The sequence below is a fragment of the Eupeodes corollae genome, chromosome 1, assembly GCF_945859685.1.
Source record: "Eupeodes corollae chromosome 1, idEupCoro1.1, whole genome shotgun sequence".
Taxonomy (NCBI): domain Eukaryota; kingdom Metazoa; phylum Arthropoda; class Insecta; order Diptera; family Syrphidae; genus Eupeodes; species Eupeodes corollae.
In genome coordinates this window covers 270,851,679-270,878,453 of record NC_079147.1, presented here as the reverse complement: position 1 = coordinate 270,878,453, position 26,775 = coordinate 270,851,679, and the positions used below count along the sequence as shown (strand labels likewise).

Here is a 26,775-nt window from a genome sequence, read left to right as displayed (position 1 = left end):
CTTTAAGCAAATAAAAACAATGCCAAATAAAATATCGTCAAAAAACACACCTACAACGCCCTCTGTCGGAGATTTTTTTTGTTCTCTCAAACAATTGTTCAATTTTTATTACCGAATACAAAATTTCGTTTACACAATTGAAACGTAAAATTAAAATCCAAGCATGAGTGAATGTCCTTCGGAGGAAATTTAATACGCGTCTAAATGGTTTTTTGATTTGTTGCAGTAAAATTTTGTATATTTTATCGGAAACAAAAATCAACCAACAGAAGACGCCCCTCATTCACACGCGTTTACTCACTTCACTTACGCATGATGAACTCATATTTCGATTTCTCATCAAAGCGAGAATAATAAGGGAGGGAGGCATTCAAAAATTCCACCCCTTTTTTGTATTTGGTTTTATCTGAATCATGTCAAGAAATCATATAGAATCTCAAATCTATGGCAATGAAGTATGGAAACTATATTTTTATTGAAAAGCTATTCTGATGATGGTGAAGCCCTTAAAATGTATAATTTACTTATTTACTTAAGGGAATAAATTTGATTTTGTTTTTCAAGTCTCATGTTCACACAGTGGGTATGTATGAAGGTACATATGCATAATCATAGGTCTAGGTTCGTTTCGTACTGTACTTAGGGTAGAAAATCGTTTTCATTTAGGTATGCTAAAAGATATAAAAAAATCGAGGTTTTTAGGGTGACACCAGTAAAACCTCTACCTACGAAAATGGTAATAAAGAAGAAAAAGAATGGTTAGAAGTTGGAATATGTTTTGAAAAAATTCATTTGAGTTTTTGGCACGTGTACTCGTTTCTAAGACCTTAATAACATATTGATGTCGCATTTTTTTCGGATTCTGATCCTCATATCAGAGACGACTTGTGGCAACTTCTGTCGCCGTCGGGGGTAAGATATATACATGTGAACTTATATAGATATTATAATAAGTAGATCAAGGTTAGGTCAATGACCTGTCTATTTAACTATACAAACATATAATGAATGGTTTTGAAATTTCAAAAGAAATAAACATTAAAACTACTTTAAGGGGTGCTGCTATAAGGTGAAGACAGGATTCAAATGCTAAGTTATGCATTTGTCGTCAGGGGGTTTAAAAATGTAGATATATCCCTTTTATCAAGGCTATTATGTTTTTAAATTACAGCTTCTATAAACCTCTTCATGGTATCTTCGTATTCTTTCCGGAGAAAAAAGGGAACATTTGAACGCTTAAAAAGTTCAAAAATTGGTCGCAAAAGGCAAAATTATACAACATTTTCTTAAGGTTTTAGCATTTGACTATACAGTAGACTCGCGATAGCAAAAACACCGTCTTGCGTGAACACTTTTTTTTTACATTGGTTACTCTGTAGCGTGAACAGAGTGTAAAGGCCCTATAACGTGAACAACTTTTATCGTTTTTCGGTTTTTCAAATCGTTTTACTAAATGGGGAATCCCATTAATGATTTTCCTGGTATTATTTTCTTAAGTTTGGCATTTGTCTTAGTGCGCGGTGTTGGTTTGGCGTAATCAAAAAGAAGATTTTTTTGAAGAATGTCGCAAAAAGTACCAAAATTCTTGTCTTTGAAGGACAAAGTATGTGTTTTAGAAAAATTAAAATTAGGATCTAGCGTAACCAGCTTGGCAAAGCAATACAATGTTGCAAAATCAACAATTTGCGCTATCAACAATAAATCGGAGAAAATTTCAAAATGTGTTAACAATACATTTTCTGGACTTGGAATGCGGAAGACCATGAAGCGTTCTGAACTTCCTTAAATGGAAAAAGCTCTTTATCGTTCGTTCAGTAAACATCGAGAAAAAAAAGATCCAGTCAATGCATTGATGGTTAAGAAAAAAGCTACATTTTTCCATTCAAAAATTAATAAAATTCAGGGCCATTTAAGAAGCGTTATGCTGTGCTTTTTATCAAAATAAGTTGTGAAAAGTTACCTTATAGACCTGACCTTGTGGACCCTTTTAAAAACAAGCTGCCATCCAAAATAAAAGAGCTAGGTCTATCGCACAATCAAATATACAATAAGGATTAATCCGAATTATTTTGGAAGCTGCTTCCTGACAAGACATACGTATCATTTCAAGAAAAAAATGCTCCTGGCAAAAAAACGGAAACACAGCGCGTCACTTTTCTTGCTTGAACAAACGGAACAAGAGAACATAAAGTTAAGCTTTTAGTGTTTGGAAAGGCAAAAAATACTCGCTCTTTTAGAAATTTTAAGTCCGCTGTTGACTACAGTTGTTCCAAAGCGTCATGGATGACAGCTGCTATTTTTAAAAATTGGTTTTATCTTTCTTTCGTACCACAGGTAGGGAACAGATTGCAGTTTTGCATTGATTTCAAATGTTTTCATGGGTGGTCAGAACATTTTCAAAACACCAAGGGTTGCGCACCAAAGCTCTTCTTTTAAATGATAACGCTTCATCTCATTTACCCGAAAACGAAATAACATCTGAGGACGGGTTAATGACTGCGATGTTTATGCCGCCGAATGTCACGCCGCTCATACAGCCGATGGACCAAAATGCTATAAGACTATCAAAACTTTTCTACAGAAATAGTCTTCTGGCATGGCATAATTGTGGCCGAAAAAACTGATGTTATTGAAGCATTCAAAAAATAGTCGTTAAAAGACGCTATTTGCTACTTAAATTCGGGTTGGCAACATCTTGAAAAAAAAACAATAGCAAAATGCTGGACGAATATTTTAAGCTCAATAAGAAATGAAGGAGACTCTGAAGAGGATATCCCACTAGCCGTTTTGAGGGAAAGAATTTGTTCACCAATCAACTCTCAAGAGGAACGTACATTAGAACTTTTTCACGCAATTAATCCAGAGGTTTGAACATTTTCTCTTGTATACAGAAAAACATTTAATTCGATTTGTGCCCTTCTATGTTGATAATTTTTTCGGTTTCTGATGTCCATGAATTTAACGAAGATCCTGCAAACGATACCGAAGCGAAAGAGGTTTTGATCAGTGACGAATGTGAAAGCGAGGACAGAATTCTGGAAACAGGACATACCAGAATAAAGCCTAGGGAAGCAATCGACATTTTCAATAAGTCTTTGCAATAGGCTGAATGTGAAAACATAAATACAGCAGACATCAGCGTACTTAAACGACTTCGCGAAAAGGCAGTTTTCAGCCAAATAGAAAAAAAGAAAATTCAGAAAAGGATTAAGCATTTTTGTCATTACATTTGAAATAAAAACGAACATATCAATTAAAGTTGAAACAAAGGTTTAATTTATTTTAAAAAATTTAAGAACTACACATTCGTCAACATGAACAACTTCGATAACTTGAACAGTGTTCACTGAACACGCTCGGTTTTTAATAGTTCACGTTATCGCGAGTCTACTGTATTTAGAAATTTTCTTAATATTTACCAATTTAGTACATTCCAGTAATATAACCTTCTTTTTATCAGAAAAACACTAATTTCCTTAAATTCAAAATGACAATCTAAAAACTTATCTCTAGTGAGTTGAAAACGAATCTATTGGAATTTTAAAAACTCTGGTATCTCATATGGATTCAAAATTGTTAATAGTTAAAAACGTCATTTTCATGTAAAAAAGATAGAAAGATGCTAAAATAAATTAAAACTTGAAAAACTATATGTAAAGTATTGGATCCGTAAAAAGAGTCAAACTCGAGATTTTAATCGAATACAACATTAAGATGGTAGAGAAGTCGAAAAAAGTGTGTCCTTCGATTCCATCCGTCTGTTTGTCTGTCCACGCCCAAACCATTGAGTCTCAAATTGACTTCAAATTTGGAAATTAAGGTTTAAAGCAGATTCAAGTTTTGCCTTTGTCCCATACACATTTTTTTGTTAAAAATCGAAAGTTAGAATTTCCTCAAAAACGAACTAATAGAATTTTTTTAAATTTTCTCTAAGCATTTTTTGTTAGTTTGGTTTCTTTCAATAAAAAAAGGGTACCCGCCATAGAACCATCATTTTGTTTTTCAGTTTTCTCAAGAACTAATCAAATACTTTCTGCACAAGCAATAATACTTTCTCAATAACATTTAATAATAAAAAATGTCATTGTTTTTATTTTTGATTATTAAACATTTATTTTTCGAAATTCGATATCTCGAAAATGGTTCATCATTTTTTTACAAAATTGAAATTTAAGACGTAAATTAAAAAACTCTAAATAACTGCATACTAAAAATATTATAAAAGTTATATTAAGAAATGTTTTAATAACAAATTAATAAAACGGTTTTCAACGGTTTTTTTAGATATCAAATGACATTTACATTTTTAAAAATAAACTTTTTTTTACAGGGACATTCTTAAATCTTAAAATACATGAATTATTTTTAAACAATATCCTCAGATACATGAGCAAGTTCGTGTGACCCAGTCGTGCATTTTTAACTTACGAAAATAACCATTGGTGTAGACATTTTTGGTTACAATTTTTTTTTAAAGAAATAATTAAATGGAAAAAACGTACGATTTTCTAAAATGCAATGAAATAATGTGAATTTTTTACATCAGCAAAATTTTGAATACAGAATTCCGCTCATACAAAATTTGGTAAATACGGAATTAAGAATTTTAGCTTTTTCAAAATAATTAATGTTTTTGAAAATAACTTTAATAAATATTTAAAAAAATGATAAAAATTAATTTTCTAAACCATTCTTAAGCCAAATCAAATTAAACCACGATTAAAAAACTCATATTTTTGTTTTACTTTAACATGGGCTTAATTAGCGAAACACTAAATTTCCTCTTCAACAAATTTTGAACAATGGAGCAGCCGGAAATAGAGAATTATCGGAAACTTAAGCGATTTCTAAAACAATCATGCATCACTTCATGATACTCTGTAATGTCACGTAATCGTGTTACAAGCTTACAAATATTTGCGAAATACAATTTATATAAGTTTAAATCAAATCGGTCCTCAAAGTTTTTTTTGGAAGACGTTAATAACATTGGCTTAAGAAAAGATGCCCATGTTTGTGATGACGGTATCGAATTGGACGATACAAATTCTCTACTTCCCAAACCCAATTTAATTGTGATCCTTAAGAATTGCAGAGAATGATAGTATAGACGCATTTTAGGTAAGTGCGGTATGTGAGTATCAAGTAGGAAAAACAATCTTGACAATATTAACCCTGACTTTATTAAAATGCTCCTAACTCTTCGACTTCTTCATATAACTTACATCTTCAACACTTCTTGGAAGAGTGGAAGAGGTTCAAAATTATCCCAATCCCAAAACAAGGCTTTTAAAACTCTTATTAGTAAACAATTAAAAAAATATATTAAAGACAAACAACTCTTGACTCCTCTGCAGTCAGGAATCCGGCCTGGGAACAGTTACGTTTCAGCTTTGTTTAATATGTTCGTTGACATAAGAAAGGCTTCAGACATAAAATTTACTACTGTGAAAAGCTTAATTGACTTTTAGAAGACATTTGACTGTGTAAAGTCTGACTAAACTGACTTTAACTTTAACTTTTTAACACAACTAAAAACCCCATTTATTCATATTTGACCAATCGTATGCAAACCTTATCTTGTAATGGTCAACTCTCTTCGTTCCTTCCTCTTCATAGTGGTGTTCCCCAAGGATCAATCACTGGGCCTTTACTGTTTTCGTAGTTTATTAATGATTGTGTTTTTTTTTCTTCTGTCAATACCCTATCTCCCTGATGATGTTTAGTTATTTATTAGTTTTCCTGACAGCATGATTTAGGATAGGATATTTAGCTAAAATGAACATTGATGGGTTTAAACTTTATTTCCTGAAAAAAACTGAAGCTGTTACAATATCAAGTAAAAAATTCAAACCTGAGAAAATCCCTTCTGTTATGTTTAATAATTCAATTTAAATCAAAACCTTAGGATTGATTTCTAACAATAGACTAACTTTAAAAGCCTTCATCGATTTTGGACGACTCTCTGTTACTAGATCATATAAATTTTCAAAAATCCACAAAAAATTCCCGTATACAGAAATTTTGCGTTTTCTGCTATTTTCATAAAATTTTACTCTTAATTTTTGACCCAAAAATCTTAGAAAACAAAAATCGTAAAATTTTAAATATAAGTATTTGATTCTATTTCCAAATTTTGCGAAATCTTACTAGCGAGGCTCGAAGAAATTTGACAAAAATCCCCTTTTCCAATTTTACGGCCAGAATTATTTTTTCCAGCAAAGATGTTTTTCTATCACATGTTTTTTTTTTAAAGTAAAACATTTGATTTCATAATAATTTCGACTTTCATTAAATTTTATTTTATACATTATTTTGCCATACATAATAATTGAAATATATTTCCCAAAAAAGTGTATCAGTTACAGTTTTGTATAAATGAAAATATCAAACGTTTTTCGGTTCGGATATAAAATGTATGTAAAATGTTTTACAATAATTTTACGAGTAAATACAAATTTTTTGACATGTCTATTTTAATTTTTAGAAAGATCACATTGTCAGTAATTTGTATAAAAAATAAAAACCCTTTAAAACATGTTAAACAATAAATTTTAAATCAAATATCTTAAGCAAAAATATTAACTTGAAACTTATTTTATCTTCTTCATAATATTGTTGTTAACATTATTTAATATCTAATTAAAGAAAAATAGAACTAAATGTTTTTTTTTAATGTTACTCAAACATTTAAGAAATTGTACAAAATTCCTTTAAAGTTTCTAACATTTCTCCAGAAAACAAGTTGAACGTCAATTTTTGATTGCATACTTTTCGAAGTTCTTTAAATGACAGTGAGTCCAAGTTTTTTTTGTATTTTCTCATTTTAGAGATGAATGCTCTTTTTGATCTATCGTAATTTTTAGCGACACGTTTTCTAAATTAAAACCTAATTTCAACCTTTGAGTGTCAACACATTACATATTCTTAAAAAACAAAAATATGGTATCCTTTCGTCAAATATTGCGATAAACATCAAAATTTTCCTCCACTCTCTCTTAACACAGTGTACTTTTATTTTTTAGCAATTTATTTAAACATTATAAAAGAATAGTGAAAGTTTTTCTATCTCAGGTGATAAATTATAAGTTTGTTTGCTAATTGTGCTAAATGAATGATTCATGATATGAAATTAAAGTCACTGTTATCTTAAAGGCTATATCCAAACCTAATTAATCTGAGAAAGGTAATTAAAGTTTCAAAACGACGATGACGACCTAAAAAATTACGTGCAAAATGTGCTATTTTTATGGTACTACTGCTATTTTCGTTATAAACTTATTTATGTACAAATGTTGTACAAAAATGTTTGCACACACGTTAAGATACTTAATTTATTTTATTTTACCTATATTTTTCTATATAGGGTGTAGAATGGAGATAGATACATAAAATATCTATAAGTTAATTCCGAATATGTCCAGTGATTTCTACATCACGTTTTAATGATTAGAAATGTAAGATTTAATTACATACTCAGTATTGAGGGAATTTTCTGTTGTTGTTTTATTTTTCCTGCAGCTACTTTACAAAAGACTGATTGAACGTTCTTAAGATTACATAAAAACAGTATAATTGTAAAAGCTTTTATGTTATTTTTTTTCAAACTTCAAGGTTATTTGTTTGAGAGATATAATAATGCACACAATTAAAATGGGATTCCTATTATTGGAGCAACGATAAAGTTCTTTCATTTCAATAATAGAAAAAATATAAATGAATGTTTGTTAGATTCATTTTTTCTAGTTTTGAAATGACAGTTCCGTTTGACATGTGCAAATGATAAAACTATATCGTTATGCAAAAATGGTTTATTTTGAAACACGTGCGGTACTGGAAGTTTATTTCTTTTAAACTTACCAAAAACTTACGTAATGAAATTTTTTAACACCAGGGTTTTCAAGTAAGAGGTTTTATGTTGCCATTTCCGGTGAGTTCATATCCTGGAAAATACAGATTTTATACTCTGATAACACGTTTTCTTTAAGCCAGGACAAGACTTCTTTTATCGCCAAAAGTTCCACCTGGTACACGCTTTAATCATTGGAGATTCGTAATAAGAGACTTTATTTCAGTCGTTCAGAGTACACACCTACACCAACCCCTTCATATATTTTTAATCCATCTGTGCAAAAGTGGATTGGCTCGTCTTCCAGGAATACCATATCCTTCCAGAAAGCTCTGTTAATAATAACATTTTTTTTTCTTTTCAAACATTTGGCAACCCTTTTTTTCATTTATTATTTTTTTCAGTCTTTATCATACAAGTATCATGTACGTCTATGTGTATCCATATCAAATCAAATCACGTCTCCTCTATTCATGCACCTATCAAAACTCAATGGAGCACTTAAATTTCCAACAGATGATGTAAAAGATACAATATCTGTCTAATAATATACGTGACAACAATTTATCACTTACAATCAAAAAGTTTAAAATATCTTACAAGTGATGTAGATATGTATAAAGTTTGATGTAAATGCAATAGCTTACTTCACTCGCCAATTTATTTCTGATAAAGAGAAGAGTAGAACTTTTAGAACTTTTTTAGTAGGTAAAACCTAATCCGGCAGCTGTGTAACCTGTTCGAGCTATATACATTTCAAAGACTCACAATCATCAAGCTCGACGAACAACAACAACCTTAATAGTATCTACAAAGGTACATATGTATATATCTACTTTATGAACTCATAGTTCAGGTCAGGTGTTTTGTAACTAAATCTAATTGTATTATATATATTTTTGCCTTCAGTTCCAGTTCAGGTGCAAACTTTAAAGTGTTCATATAAATGCACTTTGTCCATAAAGTTAGGTGTATCTATACATTTTAAATACTTATATACATAGATGTAGATAAATTCAATGATATACTTTTTTACACTATACCTACACCTGTCATGTATAGTATGGTTATGGGTATATTTTATATGTAACTACTGTTGAGGCTTCTGATGGCTGTTAGCTATTTAAACATCTCTTGCTTAGAGCTAAAAAATGAATCACTAAATTGGACATGAAGACAGATATAATATAATAAAACATAAAAGCTCTACAAGGTTCAAAAGCCCAAAACAAAACAAAAGAAACAACAACAACAACGAAAAAATACCAGTTACTATAGTGAAGAAAATATATACAACCAAAACAACTTAGGTGTATATAGATACATTTTTGATACTGCATAGCGGGTAATTTTTCAGTATATAGTAACACTCTAGGTCGCTAAATTGATGTCAATGGAAAATTGAGAAGACAGAGTCAAATACAAATTTCTAATACTCTGAGTTGCAACGTTTCTTTTAATACCTATACCTACAAATCAGACTTATTAAAAGTTCTGAAATCCACCAATCAATCAATCAAAATCACCAAAAGTAACATATGACAAGTTGAAGATGTTTAAGATTTTCAACAATCATTCTCCTATTTTCCCCAAAAAAAACAATTCTACTTATTTGCCTAGATTCCGAAGTGAAGAGAAAATATTTCGATAAAAATGCTGTACATTTTGACATTCCGCCATTTAATAGCTATTATTGGTTTTCATCATCGAACATTTTGTCTTGAAATTTCAAAGTGGTTAAGAGAGTTAAATTTGGTTTTGGTGTTTGGTGTCCAAAATTAAGCTGATTATTTAACCCAGAAGTTTTCTTTAGTTAGTTAGTTTTTCATTTTTCAATGATGGCATTCAATGTTGATTACATTCCGTTCCACTGATAACCTTCCATTTTCTTTGTATTTACATCTATTAATTTCTTTTAATGACCAACTTTAACCTAAAAAGCTTGATTCTTATGAGGATTCTAATCAGGAACCTGTCAATGATTGGTTTCAATGATGAAAACCAATAATAGCTAATAGCCCAATCATCGAAGACACGACGTTGCTGGTGATCAATCTTCTTGAGTTCTTGTTTCAAATGAACTTTAACATCCTAACGACCTTCGTCTTTAAGGAGAATATTGTGCATTTTTTCACATTTTGGAACAAAACCATATTACTGAAAGCTTTTCATTTGCTTTGTATGCACATCTGTCAGTTTTCCTTTCAATGTTCAACTCAGGAAATGCTTGGTTTCAATAATGAGAACCAATGATAGCTTTAGCTGGACCCTAAGTGTCGAATCTTTGAAGACACGATATTTCTAGTAGTAAACCTTCTTGAGTTCTTGTTTCAACTTAACTTTGAAGTCCTGAATGCTTGATTGCAATCAAGAAATTTGTGTATAATGACATAAATTTTCAATAAAAGCTATAACCGGCCTGTCAAAAGAATTTCAATGATCGGTTTCAATGATTAAAACCAATGATAGGGTCGAATTCTTGAAGACATGACGATGCTGATGATTAACCTTCTTAATTTCTTGTGTGAACTGAATTTTAAAATCCTGAAGACCTAAGTTTTTACGCAGAATATTGTGCAATGTTTCACATTTCAGAACAAAATCGTTTCCCTGAAAGCCTTACATTTTCTTTGTATTCACATCTGTCAGTTTTACTTTCAATGGTCACCTCAGGAAATGCTTGATTCCAAATTCTTTATGAAAGCCATAACCAACCTGTCAAAAGAAACTTAATGATTGATTTCAATGATAGCTATAACTGGCCCCTAAGTTTCAAATCCTCGAAGACACGGCACTTTGCTGGTGATCAACCTTCTGGAGTTATTGTGTCAACTGAACTTTAAAAGCCTGAAAACCCAATTCCTGACGCAAAATTTTGTATGGAATGTTTTTTTTTAAATATCTAATTCCTGGACTTTTGTCAAAACTCTGGGCTACAGCAGCGATATTTCCAGTAGTTCTTGAGTGAAGCTCACGGTTTCGATTTTTCACATCAAAGACTTGTCCGAACACTACCAATGTCACTATATGTGGTCGAAAAATTGCTTCGGAAGAGCTAAGTCCTTAAGCTGAATATTGTGCAATGTCTTTTTTGCACTGCTTAATTCCAAAGATAGAATAGAAATTCACAAACTTGGACTTTCGTCAACACTCTGGACTACAGCGATGATATTCAACTTGTCCGAAACGTGTGCACCAGTTTCACTATTTTCGGTCGTGAAATTTGCTTCACGATTACTTTTATTTCGCGAGTTTTGATACTGATATGATCATTATATTTGCAGTGAGTTTTAACAATTCAAAAATGTGTTCCACTTTTACTATTGACGTAGTTCTTACTTATCAAATGTCAACAGATGACAAATTCAAAAGTGACAGCTGTCAAAAAAGCAGATTATTGAAATTTAAACTCTTTATTATTTTAAGGACCATTTTAAAATTAAATAAATATAAAATTCTGTTAAATATATTTAATCTAAAAACTGAATAAAATGGAATTATATTATTGATTGATTTGATATTGGCACGATCCAGTTAAGTATTGAAGAAGTTATTTCCGGGCTGAAATCACTTCAGTCTTATTATAGTTCTCGTACAGACGACATTCCCTCGTCAGTGTTAAAAAATTCTTGTGATTCCACCTGTTCTCCTTCATTAAGTATATTCAACAAGTCCCTCCAAGAAGGTATTTTTATTGATGAATGGAAACTTTCTTACTTGGTCCCTATACACAAATTAGGTATTTGTAAACTCTCCGCAATTCCCAAATTATTTGAAAGCATGGCGAAAATAAAGCTTGATTTTCTTACAAGTGAATATTTATCAGAAGTACAGCATGGCTATTTATTACAATTTAACTTATTTCACTTCGTATGTCACTAATGCTATGGAACAAAAATTTCAAGTGGACGCAGTATACACTGACTTTAGTAAAGCCTTTGATTCTGTGAACCACCAAACACTTCTGAAAAAACTTGAGATTTTTGGTTTTCATTCTCACTTTCTTCGTTGGTTATCGTCATATTTATCTTCTAAAACACAACAATTAAAGATTGTAGATACATACTCAAAGGAAATTCAGTGTACATCAGGTGTCCCGCAAGGTAGCCACCTAGGTCCGCTCCTTTTTATAATGTTCGTTAAAGATTAAATAAATAAATAATTAAAAGTGTTGTCCCAACTCACAGCCTCAGAGTGTATTAACACGTTAGTTCCAAGTATAGCTTACTCAAGTATTGCTACTACTATATGCCATTAGCTTTTGTTGTTAGTTTGTTGAAGTCGTGGACTTTTCATAAAACCGCCAACTGTGTGCCAAACAATTACTGGGACAGTTTTTCTGCACAACTCTTGTCGTTGTTGTTGTTGTTGCCGACGTCGTCGTCGTCGCGGTTGGTTTTTAGCTTCAAACTTATAAATTTAACTCTAGATATTTTATTTTTCCCTGTTTTTTTCCATTTCTGTATCGGTTTTTATTTCTACTCTACTATTATTTATTTCTTAGTAATTTGTCCATGTCTCTGTTACCCTGACTCTGATGTGGAGTTCGAGTTTTGTGTTTCGTTGACGGTTTCAAATGAAAACCAAATCCGTTTCAAAATAAAAATTGATCTAAATATCGGGAAAAATTCAAATAAATAACATATTTTTAATCGATTTTCTATAAATAAGTGCAAATTCGGTTAAAAAGTAAATAAAAATACATCATTTTATTGATTTTTCGTCTACCGTTGTTCAAACGAAAAATAAAAAAAAATTATCATAAAGATAAACAAAAAGAAGAAAAAACGAAAAAATATAGAAAACAAATATTTTTGCGCAAGTGGTTTTTTGTTGGACGGGGTTTTTCCGAATTTATTAAAAAAATAAATAATATTTGTGCTGACGTTGAGAAAAAAAAAACAAAAATTTGAATACGAAAAATATTCTAGAAGCCAAACACACGAAGATTTATAATTTGGGTCATTGTTTTTTGCGTTTGTAAACAGTTAAATCGTGGTTTTAACATTTTACATAATACAATATTTTAATTATGTGTTTTTTTGTGGTTTTTGTTTTCGAAGAAAATTTCAAAAAGTGAAGTAAGTGGAAAAGTATTTGTTTTTTCTTACCTTAAAGTATTGATCTTCTAGTCAAATTGAAAAATAACTTATATTTGAATAGAAAATAACAAATCTAATGTTTATTCATAAAATAATCTTTTATACTTTCAAACCGTTTACATATTTAATATCTTCGACCTTGCAACGTTCATCGGACTTGATCTCGTTGATGATAAAGTCTGTTAATAAATGTTATTTTTTTCTGTCGGAATTGACAACTTTAAAGAGAATTTCTTGTTTTAAATGTTTTCATGTTTTAATATTTCTCTAATAAATAAAAACATAAAACTTTTGAATTGGTCTGCTAAATTAACTTGGTACTATTACAAGACGGTCAAGGACGATCGAAAGTCGTAAGAATTAATGAAATACAATAACAATAATGAACTAAATTCGTAGCTTTTACTATGAAATCATATTTGGTCCTTAAAATGTATGAATAGTGATTGCTTTTCCCTAATTCGAAGTCGAAAAATAAGTCGAAGTTTGACGACAGAACAGGAAATTTGTTTTCCAAAATTTGATAGTTATTTTTCAACTGAAAAATATATACAATTTTTAAGATTGAGCTGATCTGTAAAGTTTTCTAAAGCAATTTAATTAATTTCAAATTCTTTCTTGAAATAAAATATAAATTTTAGTTAACACTTCTTGAATTCTTACAAAAGGTAAATACTTTGATGTTTTGAAAGTTTAACAAATGTGTTTCGATAATGATTAAGATGATTCCCAAAATCCTGCAAATTCAGTGAGGAACGAAATATAGATTTTTCCAAAAAAAACTAGTATTTTTTAAAAATAAATCAATGGATGTTTATTTCATTGCAATGACAAAAGTCGAAAGAATAGAAAACAATGTAAGTCAAAGGATATTACAGCTATAGTTGCAATTTTCCATGACCATTTCGCACATTTGTTGTTGCATGTTCCAGATTGCTTCTCGTAATCCAATATGTTCTAGTAACGATTCAGGAGTACTGACATATCCCCAATATTTCGTTGGCCCAAAGAAAAACTCAAAGGTTTTAAATCACAAGATCCATTTGGCCAATTGCCATCACATCAACTCTTTGAGAAATAACACGATTTTTCCATGACCAAATCGCACATTTTCTACTGCATATCCTCGATTACTTCTAGAATTCCAAAATTTTCTAGCACCAATTCAGGATTACTGATATATTTCATTGGCCCTAAGAAAAAAAAATCACAAGATCTTTTTGGCTAATTGCCATCACATCACTTTTTCGAGAAATAACACTGTCAGGAATTTTCCATGACCAATTCGCACATTTGTTGCTGCATATCCTCGATAACTTCTAATATTCCAATATGTTTTAGCATCGATTCAGGAGTACTGAAATATCCCCAATATTTCGTTGGCCCTAAGAAAAAAAAAACTCGAAAGGTTTCATATCACAAGATCTTTTTGGCCAATTGCCAACACATCAACTCTTCGAGAAATAATACGGTCACGACTTTTCCTGACCAATTCAAATATTCAAATATGTTAAAGCATCGATTCAGGAGTACTGACATCCATCCCTGAATTATCAATGGCTCTAAGAAAAAAAGGCTTAAGGTTTTAAATCACAAAATTTTCTTGGCCAATTAAAATATAACAAAGACACGAATTTTTGGGAAAATTTCAGCTGTTTCGGTAAATTTGATCAACTTCAATGTCATTTCTAGTACTGACAAACATTTTACTTGTCAAATGTCAAAAGATGACAGCTTCTCCAATAGTGGAAAATCCTTCACTCTATTAGAACACAAAATGGAAAACATTCTATTTTTTAAAACTTTCTAAAATAGTTCGCTTTTTCCCTAAAATTTCTTGTTGATTTTGACAATCTTACGTTGTTGTAAACAATTCTTTAAAAATCGTTAAATATTTCTTCGAACGAATTTGAAGTTCTGCATCCAACAAATGTAGTTTTAGAAAGCTATTTTTAATTCTTATGATACATGTATTCGTAGTTCTCCAAATACTCCAATATATCAATGTGTTTATTTTGGTTATGGTTGCAATTTTCCATGTTCATTTCCCTCGGTTGCTGCTGGATGTTTTTGATTACTTTTTCTGATTTCAATACGTGTTCATTCCAATTTTATAAATAACATAAGTTTTACTTGTCAAATGCGAAAACATGACGGAAATTTCTTTACTTTATTAGCGCGTGAAAATGGAAGCCGTCCAATTTGCATAAGCTTTCAAAAATAGTTCACTATTTTCCTTAAAATTTCTTTCAAAAAAACAGTGTGTTGATTTTTACAATCTGAATTTGTGAAAAATGCTTTAAAAACCATTAAATGTTCTTTTGGCATCTTCATGAAGAATATTTATGGCGAATTCGAAGTTCTGCTTCCAAGAAATGTAATTTTAGAAATTGTTTTTAATCCTTATGCAACTTGTTTTTATGGTTCGCTAAAGATTTCAATATTTGAATATATTTATTTTGGTTATGGTTGCAATTTTCCATTCCACTACGCTCATTTGCTTGCTACAGGTTTTCGATTATTCTGATTTCAATACCTGTTCGATCAATTTTTAGTAATGACATAAGTTTAACTTGCCAACTGTCAAAGGACGACAGCTTCCTCAATAACGGAAAGTTTTGCAAAAAATTCCTCAAAAATTGTTGAACTTGTTCGAACTAAATGGAGAATATTTATGGCGAACTTGTGCTTTTAAAAACTGTTTTTAATCCTTATGCATCTTGTTTCATGGGCTTCTAAAGATTTCAATATTTCGAAATATTTATTTTCTGAGGTAAGCATGTTTTTTCTTCTGTTTTGCTTACCTTAAAATGTTGCATCAACCTTCCTTTTTTTCGTACAAAAATGATAAATATTTTTAGCATAGTCTTGCCACCTTGTGTTATTTTATTGTCTTGTCCAAAAACATAGAACCCACACATTTTTCTGCATAGTGATTCCCAAAAAAGAAATATTAATACTTTTTATTTTTTTTGTCTTTATTTAAAAAAAATATTTTTAGTCAAGGTGTCCAAAATAATGACGACCTATATTATTTATTATAATTAGTCGCATCGAAAAATAATAGAAACCAAAAAAGAGAAAATACAATTTATTACCTTTTTAATAAATTTTAAGTTGGTATGGTTTTTTTCTAAATGTTGGAAATTTCAAAAATTTAAATTGGAACCTAGTAATATTGAGATAAAACAAAATTAAATAGTTTTTAAGATTTCTATTTTTAAAATGAATTCCTTTAGAAAAAAAACCTCCCCAAAAATACCACGAGAAGAATTTTGTCTCTATTTTTTGAAATAGATTTTGATGACATATTCGAAAATAAATTACCTTCAATATGATAAAAACATTTGTATCTTCGTGGGAATTCTTGATGACGTTTTCAATAAAAACAAAATTAATTAAAGAGAAAAGATTTTCAAAATTTAATACAGTTTAAAAATAGACATTCAATCTAAGGGCTTCCCTCTACATAAAGTAGGAATGTTGATGCTTTGATATTTTGTATACAAAGACCAGCTGAGGACTTTATGGACTTTAGATGATTTTTTGGTTTTTAAATAAAAATCAATGGAAACTAAAATACTTGTCAATCCAAAAGTTCCTTTTTTATAGAGGAAATCTGACGCGTTCATAATTCGACTCTTTTTTAACAAAAAACTATCTTTCTCAAGGAAATTCTATCCCTGCACAACGTCATTTTATTTATCGAAAAATGTGGGTAAATTCAATTGAGCTTCATAAAGTATCGATAAGCTCAAAAACCTAACAGAGAATATTATATTTGAGTTGCCTGAAAAAATAAAATAAATTGCATTGAAATTCCTTCCCATTTCGATAGAGAAAATTGCATTAAGTCTAAGGTCACGTTTGGCACGTTTGTCAAATAAAATTGCCTTCAATTACCCTGGACTTACATATACAGATACTCGTACCTAATCTTAAATTGATTTTTGTATCGTTTTTTTTTCAATTTAAGTTATAACCTTTAGTTGAAATAACCTTGAAATAAGTTCCATAAAACTTTATATTCATATAAGCATTTTTGTTTTGTTCAATTTTTCTTTATAGCTTTCCACAAAAGGTCATCGATCGACCGGGTCCTGGCCAATATGCTATTGCAGCTGCTCCCACACCTGGATCGATATCATCAGGCGGTGGTGTATCCACCGGTACAGGAGGGTATGTTTACCTACAACCAGCCTCTCATTACCCGCCTTCATCACAGCAACAAATTATCTACCAACATCATCCCCATCATCAGTTGTGTCATCAACAACAGCAGCAGCAGCAACAACAGCAATCATCATTGGCGGCAGGTCTGCCAACGGTTGTAGCCACATCCGGTACACCGGCATCTCTACTCTCATCTTCTGCAGCAGCCGCAGTAGCAGCAGCTTCGTCTGTCCATCACAATCATCATCATCACATTCACGGTCATCATCACCATCATGGGGGTGCTGTTGTTATTGCTGGTAGTGGTGTCGGTACTGGAGTTGGTAGCGGCGGCGGTAATGGCGGCGCAGGAGGAGCAGCTAATGGCTCCAATGGTGCTGTTATCCAACAAACATTGCTTAAGAAGAATTCAATACGCAATGGCGGAGAGGTCATGAAACGTTCACGAGCACAAACAGCGTAAGTACTTATATACTATGACTATGTACATTCATACAAATATGGAAATGGAAATGAAATTTTTTGGTGAAATTTCTTGTTTTTCGCAGGAAATTGTTCCCACGTTTCTCTTTAAATTATATCCTACTCCTGTGGTTTCATTTACAACGTATACATAGGGTAAATCAGCCTAGGTAGATATTGTATTTTCAAGGAATATCTCACTTTTGTATTCTTTAATCGATGGAGATACGGATTCTTGGTCCTTTTTAAGCTGTCAGTTCCTTAAACCTCGGTTTCAAGAAGATATCACACACATAATTTTTTAAAACTCTTCATCCTCAATCGTTTTATGTTAAATGATGTCCCTTCACCCTTATTGTTAAACAAAATTAGATTAATTCATGTCACTTTTTCAACATTTTAGAGTTTTCGATTGAGTTTCCTCTTTTTGAAGAAGTGAAATTTTTATGAAGTTGTGAGTAATATCTCATTTTTGATTATTAATTTCTATTTTAAAACGTAATTTTTGAACGTTTTTAAATTTGTTCGTTAAACAATGTACATGTACAATCCCTTTTTCCGCCATTTTAGAGTTTTCGATTGTTTTTCTCTTTTCGAAAAAGTGACATTTTTATGAAGTTACGTGTCATATCTCGCTTTTGACTATTGGTTTCTATTCTGAATCATAATTTTCAAAGTTTTTTTATTCAAAAGTTAAACAATGTACATTTAAAATCACATTTTTCAACATTTTATAGTCTTCGATTGATTTTTCTCTTTCCGAAGAAGTGAATTTTTTAATGACATTATGTGTAATATCTCGCTTTTGACTATTACTTCCTTTTTCGAATCATAAATTGCAAAGTTTTTTAATTTTAACGTTAAACAATGTGCATGTAAAATCATCTTTTTCAACATTTTAGAGTTTTCGAATGATTTTTCTCTTTCCGAAAAATTGACATTTTTATAAAGTTATGATAAATATCTCGCTTTTGACTATTGATTCCTATTCTGAATCTTAATTTTCAAAGTTTTTTATTTCAAACGTTAAACAATTTCCGTGTAAACTCACTTTTTTCAACATTTTAGAGATTTTGATTTATTTTCCTCATTCCGAAGAAGTGACATTTTCATGAAGTTATGTTTAATATCTCGCTTTTGACTATTGATTCCTATTGAGATTTATAGTTTTCAAAGGGTTTTAATTCAAACGTTAAACAATCTACATGTAAAATAACTTTTGTTTATATTTTAGATTTTTCGAATGATTTTCCTCTTTCCGAAGAAGTGACAGTTTTATGAAGTTATGTTTAATATCTGGCTTTTGACTATTGATTCCTATTGTGATTTATAACCGTCAAAGGTTTTTAATTCAAATGTTAAACAATCTACATGTAAAATCACTTGTTTCTACATTTTAGAGTTTTCGAATGATTTTCCTCTTTCCGAAAAAGTGAAATTTTTCTAAAGTTATGTGTAATATCTCGCTTTTGACTATTAATTTCTTTTTCGAATTATAATTTTCAAAGTTTTTTATTTCAAACATTAAACATTGTACTTGTAAAATCATCTTTTTCAACATTTTAGAGTTTTCAAATGATTTTTCTCTTTCCGAAGAACTGACATTTTTATAAAGTTATGATAAATATCTCGCTTTTGACTATTGATTCCTATTCTGAATCTTAATTTTCAAAGTTTTTTATTTCAAACGTTAAACAATTTCCGTGTAAACTCACTTTTTTCAACATTTTAGAGATTTTGATTTATTTTCCTCATTCCGAAGAAGTGACATTTTCATGAAGTTATGTTTAATATCTCGCTTTTGACTATTGATTCCTATTGAGATTTATAGTTTTCAAAGGGTTTTAATTCAAACGTTAAACAATCTACATGTAAAATAACTTTTGTTTATATTTTAGATTTTTCGAATGATTTTCCTCTTTCCGAAGAAGTGACAGTTTTATGAAGTTATGTTTAATATCTGGCTTTTGACTATTGATTCCTATTGTGATTTATAACCGTCAAAGGTTTTTAATTCAAATGTTAAACAATCTACATGTAAAATCACTTGTTTCTACATTTTAGAGTTTTCGAATGATTTTCCTCTTTCCGAAAAAGTGAAATTTTTCTAAAGTTATGTGTAATATCTCGCTTTTGACTATTAATTTCTTTTTCGAATTATAATTTTCAAAGTTTTTTATTTCAAACATTAAACATTGTACTTGTAAAATCACTTTTTCAACATTTTATAGTTTTCGATTGATTTTCCTCTTTCCGAAGAAGTGACATTTTTATGAATTTATGTTTAATATCTCGCTTTTGACTATTGATTCCTATTGTGATTTATAATTTTCAAAGTTTTTTAATTCAAACGTTAAACAATGTACACAAAAAATCACTTTTTTCAACATTTTAGAGTTTTCAATTGATTTTTCTCTTTCCGAAGAAGTGAAATTTGTATGAAGTTACGTATAATATCTCGCTTTTGATTATTGATTTCTATCTTAACACGTAATTTTCAACGTTTTTTGATTCATTCGTTAAACAATGTGCATACAATATCAATTTAAATCAATTTCCAATCTAAGTTCTTAAATTACTCGCTTTAAAACTTAAATTTTCTCCAATATTTCACAATTGCTTAAAATATTAGTTCTCTCTGTGCCGAGTTTTTCGTTAGGTTAAACTCCTATGATTTCTCCATTGATTTTCTTTCTTCACATTTGACAAAATACAAAATTTATAAAGAAATACAAAAAAAATATAGGGTAAATAACTCAATCGATGCTATAAATCTTGTTTTTTCTTCTTCTTCTTTATTTTCCATCATTTTGCAAATCAATGATCTGGAATCACCTGTTTTACGGTTGATTGTGTTTATTTACGTTCATTCGAATAGTGTCTTCCTTTTTTTTGTATTTTTGGGACAGTAAAGCCGGATGCTGTACTGTGTGTGCCGGATCCTATACACTTCCCATGTGTAATAGTAGGTACCTATTTTCGTCGCATAGGCAGGCTCTGAATAAATTGAGGCCTTAGCGGAAGTAAACCTTTTTCTATATGTTATGTAGATAAGTGTAGGTATAGATCTCATCATTTGTATGTACAAATGTTGTTACCTACCTGCACGCCTTCAATTGAAAAATCATTTTTTGTTTGCTTCGTCTTGTACTTCTTCATTTACCACCATCAGAGGTTAAGCTTTTTATTCATTTTGTTTAAAAATCATTTTAGCTTCTTTTTTGTACGGAAGTGCACTGTCGTCAGCGAATAACCACTGTACGGAAAATAAAATACACACACGATAACTCAAGATATGATGAGAAATAAGTACATGCATTTATAAACATTATTTTTGTTTAAACGTATGATGGAAACAAACCTTCCTATACAGAGGCTGGATTTGTATTAAAAATACTGAGTTAAGGCCCATGGTGGATAAAGGGGGCCTTTCAAGATCCGTAATTCTAGAAATGTGGAACCACCATCAAACATAAAAATTCAAAGCAAAACAGTAAAATTAGTCTTAAAGCTACAAAAGCCTTAGTCAAACATTCATTAAACAAAAACATGATACTGTCACCTTTGGTCTTCTGAAGACCTAATCTTACCCTGTTTCTCAATTTACCTGGATGGAATTATGATTTATTTTTTATTTTCCTTCTTTTTGTGTGCTTCTTTCAATATCTTCCATTATTTATGTTTGGTTTTTTATTATGCAAAGAACGTAGACAAAGCAGAGACATAAAACACGACACGAATGAAAAAAGAAACTAACAAGTGTACAAAAGAGAAGAAAACAAAATGTTCATGCAAAAATAAATTGGAAAAGAAAAAGACTTCAAAAGAGCATGGAGGAAGAAAATATGATGTGTTGAGACACGGAAGTGGCACCAAAAATTCATTGTGTTCCGTTGCCAGGGGAAACATTGCCAGACGCCATTGAGTGCAACAATACGAGTATTTATAAAAGGTTCAAAATGCAATGTGCATTTTTATTTCTTTTGGCCTAAAATATTGTCAAGAGACTTAATCTTGAATTTGGAAAGACTAGTGTTGTCGTAGTTTCTTTTTTTTGTTTAAGTTAGAAAAGACAGTATGTCAAAGTTTGACATTTGACTTGAAATTGAAGACTTTAGAATTGCTTCTAAAAAATTTGTCAAGCTATGACATTTGTTGCTTGAATGCACTCAAAACAGTGGCATCTAAGCTAAGTTCCGACGTTTTGTTAAAATTTAGTCCCAAATGTTTTAAAATTGCGTGAATTTACTATTTAAATTGACAACATTCCTAAAGAAACGTCACTGTTAGCTCTTTTCAGATGACGTTTGTGATAGACGTTTATGACATCAGACAATTACTGACAACAATTTTTTTCATTTTTTGTAAAACACTGATCGACAAAATTACAATTTTTTCCTGTTGCACAAACAAAGGATTAAGATGTCCTTAATTCGAATATCGCCTTTAATTTTGTCTATCACATCAAATTTTTTAAATAACCCCCTTTAAAAATGCTAAAATGAACCAAAAACAGGGTTTTTTTAAGGCAGAGTTAATACTCAAAATATCTCTTAACAATAAATGGTTTGATTATTTTAAAAAACACAAACTTTTCTCTTTTGCATAAAATTTAAATAATTTTAGTATCTTACTTAGTTTTTTTGGAAACTTTCAAAAGTTGGACATCTTTATTTTAATCTATATATATATGAATTGTTTTTGAAAATACGTTTTGGACTTTATTTCTAGTGCTGATTTCAAATTTAAACTCTAATTTTAACTATTTGTTCAAATAAAAATAACTGTTTTCAACATGACTTTCATATTTTTAAGATATTTCAAAAACTTGATACATGTAACCGAATCGTTTAAACATTAAATTTGTTACAAAAACAGAACTTACTTTTAAATTGTTTTGAATTTTTCTGTTGGAAACCATTTTAGCAAAAATGGTTAAGCGTTTTCTGTTAATTTTTTGTGAGACAGGTGAAATCGAGCAACTTTTGAAGTTTTTTCGAATATGATAATGAAATGATCTGAATATTGCAGAATTATAGATTTTATTAGATAGCCTCAAAAAGTCGTGCCTTTTCGGATTTCAGAAAATGATATCTCAAAAACTTGACGTGATACATTCATTTCGAGGCCGGATTGTATTTAAGTCCAACAAAACCCATTGGAAAAGTGCAATTTTAAAACCAGTAATCTATAATCTTCTCGGAAGTGAAATTTGAAGACTTAAAAAGTACCAACCCTGTGAACAACTTTTCATTCAGTTCTAGTTTTTATTGTCACCTCATTTTCACCATTGGCAAACCACTGATTAATCTGACAGTATTGTTTGATTTGAGAAATGTCTTAGCTTCTATTCCTACTTCTAGGGCTCTAGCTCGAAATTTAAAAAATGTTTTAAAAGTTAATCCAGTGTTAGATCAATAAATTTGTTAACTTAAAAAAACATATAGATTGTTTTAATAGTTATCCAGTGGGAATTAATTTGACAGCTGACAGATAATTAGATGAAAATTGGATATCTTTTCAAAAGAATCAATTAAAAAAGAAATGAGTAGAAGATTTGCATACAAGTTTTAGAAATATGTGCCTTTTGACAGCAACTTTGACAGATGATCGGAACCATCATAATTTTGCCGTAAAAAAAACATTATGAATAGAATATTCATATCATGTGGTGCAATGATTTTTGTCAACCATTGTTGGCAACTATGTGTCTAAATATTTTTGTATACAAATTTAATAAATATGCGTCTGTTGCACACAACTTTGACAGATGATCGTGTCTACCATACTGTTGTCTTAAAATAAAAACGTAATGACAACAACATTATTTTCACCAGTTGCAATGACTTGGTTTTTATTAATAGAAAATTTGACATCTGTCATTTTCTTGCAAATCTATAACTATCAAACAAAATTAGAACCTCTGATGACGTTTGCCTTGTCTCAGCAGTTTGCCTATTTTTTCATTGGTCATTCAACTTTTACTTGCGGTACATTTCCTTCAAAAGTCTTACATATTTAACTCTTCCCAAGACACCCTTTATCTAAAATTTATCAATGAAGAAGTATAATATAAAAACGATTATTAAATTCTGCGCATATTTATGCAAATATAATCAACTGGCAACACTTCATAAGCTTTCTTTCATTCAATTTCTTATTCTAATAGCTATAGAAACCAAGGCGAAAGTACCTTCTCAAAATGAAAGAATCTCTATAAACCACCTTCACCTTTCTATGAATCTTGTCTCTTATTACCTCCATTTTTTTTTCTTTGATTGCGAAAGCAAATAAAAAAAAATTCTGACAGTTTTCATCGATCATCCATCCAGCAGTATTTTACGTTCCACACGAGACAATTTAAAATTCTAACTGCATAATCATTTCCGATATCAATGAGGTTCTTTTGAATTTCATATTGTGAATTGACATTCAGAGAACAAAGAAAAATGTGTTCCAATTTAAATTGTGTTTTCCTAATTGATGTCTTCTATATGTCATGTATACATAAGTACATTGAAATTACGGTATTTCCAAACTCATAAAACTTCGGAATAAATTGACAGATAAACCAGCCAGCACCTTTCTTTCTATCAGCTAAGTAAGTTACTATAAACTGGTGCAGATGATACTTGTGTAAACATCATTATCAAGTAACTGACATTTGTTGTTGTTTGTGTTGTTGACGACATCGCGATACGTCATATTGACAGTTGTTCCTGTTTGTAGTTCTTTTTTTCTCCATTCTCGTGGCTCTCGCTATAAATGCATAATATAAAGTTCCTACCTCTTCAATTCGCGCATTCTCACTTGACACTAATTCAAAAACAGAAAAATATGAACGAATGGAGAAAAATTTACAATTATTCCTAATCTCGTTTTGATATGTTTCTTTTTTTATTCTTTTGTTTCTCGTTGTGGTCGTTTTTATCGTTGTCGCTGTCGTCTTGGTTGTCGTAGTCGCTGTCGTTTTTCAACTTAAACTCTCTTCAACTCAAACTCACGATATAGCAACAAGAAGCTTTGTTGACGTATGCCATTTATGCAAACAGACGACAGAAACAGAAATCCAGATGCTTTCGATTTGACGTTTAGTATTGATATTATTGCTGTTGCTGTTGTTGTTTTTGTATTTTATATTTTTCTTATTTATCTTTATTTGCTTATTTAAAGTGTGCTTTTTTTAATTTTTATATGGAGAAAGAGAAAAAGAATAAAAATACAGAAAAAAGAAATCGTTGTTCGGGCCTTTAGAATCACCTTGGCGTAGGTGCTATGCTTAGGGTGGTATCAGTTGCGAAAAATGTCAGCACCCCGCTGTTGTCGAGGGTTTTATTTACGCGGTTGGTTTCATTTTGAATTTGTTTTTTTAATGGTTTAGCCGTTTTTTTAAATTTTGATACCGACATTTAAGTGTGTTCGTTACGACAACAAAAAAATCAATTTAAAAATCAATCTATTTTTCCAAACTTCTAATTTGTGATAAACAAAATTAGTATCTTGTGATACGTGTGTGATATTGTGTTTTAAGTGTCATTAGACTTGTGATATTTGTTTTAAACTTGTTCTTAATTATTTATTCTTTAAATTCACGCACTAAATTGTACTTTAAAACAGGATTCTTTTTCTTCACACCTCTTACAAGATCCACAAAAAAAAGGTAAACAAACCACATAATTCCGCATTGAAGATTCCTAATTTAAAAATTGTATTCCTAGAAATCTAAGTGTTTAATTTGCATATTTATGGATTAAATTAAAGGTTAAATATGGTATAATTAAATTTGCAAGAATGTCTTTTTGTTGAAGACTTGTGCCATTAAAACAAAAAAATTAAAAAACGTTAAACAGGTTTTTTAAGCGAAAAACAAATTCTTCGATTGGTAAGAACTTGTTAATTGGCTTTAGTGGTCAGGTAATATTCGTTTTTCTGTCAAGCTTTTTTGGTTAAACCGCGAGCTTTTTTGATTTCTTTTTTATAACTGATAATGATTTAAAACAATAAATTATTAGTTTGTGAAGTTCAAATGCTTTTTGACATGCACATTAACTATTTTTGTAATTTAAAGAAAATAAATGTCATTGACAAAGATTTAACTTAGATTCCAGCACGTTTATTTTTGTATTGCTTTGATTATTAAAATTAAAGAATTATTTGTTTAAATAAATCTATTTTCTATTTGATTATGTTGTTGATGAATCATATGACGATAAGAAAATAGAAAAGTCATTATACTAATTCGTCTAAGTTGTAAAAAATGAAGGTTTGAAAAATATTCATAAAATGTTATCTTGACGTGAAGGGTGATACTTTATAGAAACGTTGAACTTTTAAATTAAATAAAAAACAAAATAATAATGCATGATTTTGGCCTTGATTTTGAGATAAATTCTTGGCAGTAGAAGGTTAAATTATTTATTGCAAAAGGTTGTCAACATTTGTAGTATCTACTACTTTTATCTATTGAACTTTTAACCTTCTGGCTAAGTCTAGGTCTTTGATCTTCCCCTCCACTCAATTTCTATGAATACGAGAGCGTAGATCACGGGGATAACTTTTCTCACGGCTTTCGTAGTCGTCTTTCCAAAGAAACAGCGAAACATCGGTCAGCAAGAGTAATTCTTCGTTTGATCTCAGCGCTGGTGTTTTGTCTGTGTTCATGTGGAGTTACATCTGTCGATATTGACGTTTTGACCTAGACGGCGCGGCGGCGCTGTGTCGGTATTGTAGGTCCTTTCGTGATGACAGAATGTACTTTGTTTTGCCCTCATTGCCGCTAAACCCATTTTGTATCGCTGCTGCCTCAATAATCACAAAAGCCCCATAGACATCATGCTGAGTTCTTCCGATTATATCAATGTCATCAGAATATTCCGCAGTTATTGAAGAGACTTTTGAATGACAGTGCCTCTAGTTTTGACGTGGGAGCTCTGCACTAATCTTTCAGGAAAGATTTTAAAGAAATCGAAAGGCAGCACATTACTTTGTATAAAGCTTTTTTACGAAAGGTTCAGTTAAGTTGTTGCAAACCTGACGAGTTTGACAAAGATGACAAATATGATATGACTCTATAAAGCTCGACCCTATAGATACTGTTATATACGGCCTTGAAATCGTGGAAGAAATGGTGGGTGTCGATTTGATGTTATTGGGCTTTTTTCATGATCTGCCGTAATTTGAATATTTGTC

General features: G+C 30.5%; 1 protein-coding gene across 7 annotated transcripts in view; it reads left to right on the top strand.

Annotated features, from left to right (window-relative positions):
• Positions 1-26,775, top strand: part of LOC129954253 (IQ motif and SEC7 domain-containing protein 1) — a 467,024-nt gene that overhangs the window by 419,597 nt on the left and 20,652 nt on the right. For all 7 annotated transcript variants that reach the window (XM_056068037.1, XM_056068036.1, XM_056068041.1 and 4 more), the window contains one exon: positions 17,020-17,583. In XM_056068037.1, the coding sequence (XP_055924012.1) occupies positions 17,020-17,583 (564 nt within the window). The remainder of the gene's footprint in view (positions 1-17,019; positions 17,584-26,775) is intronic.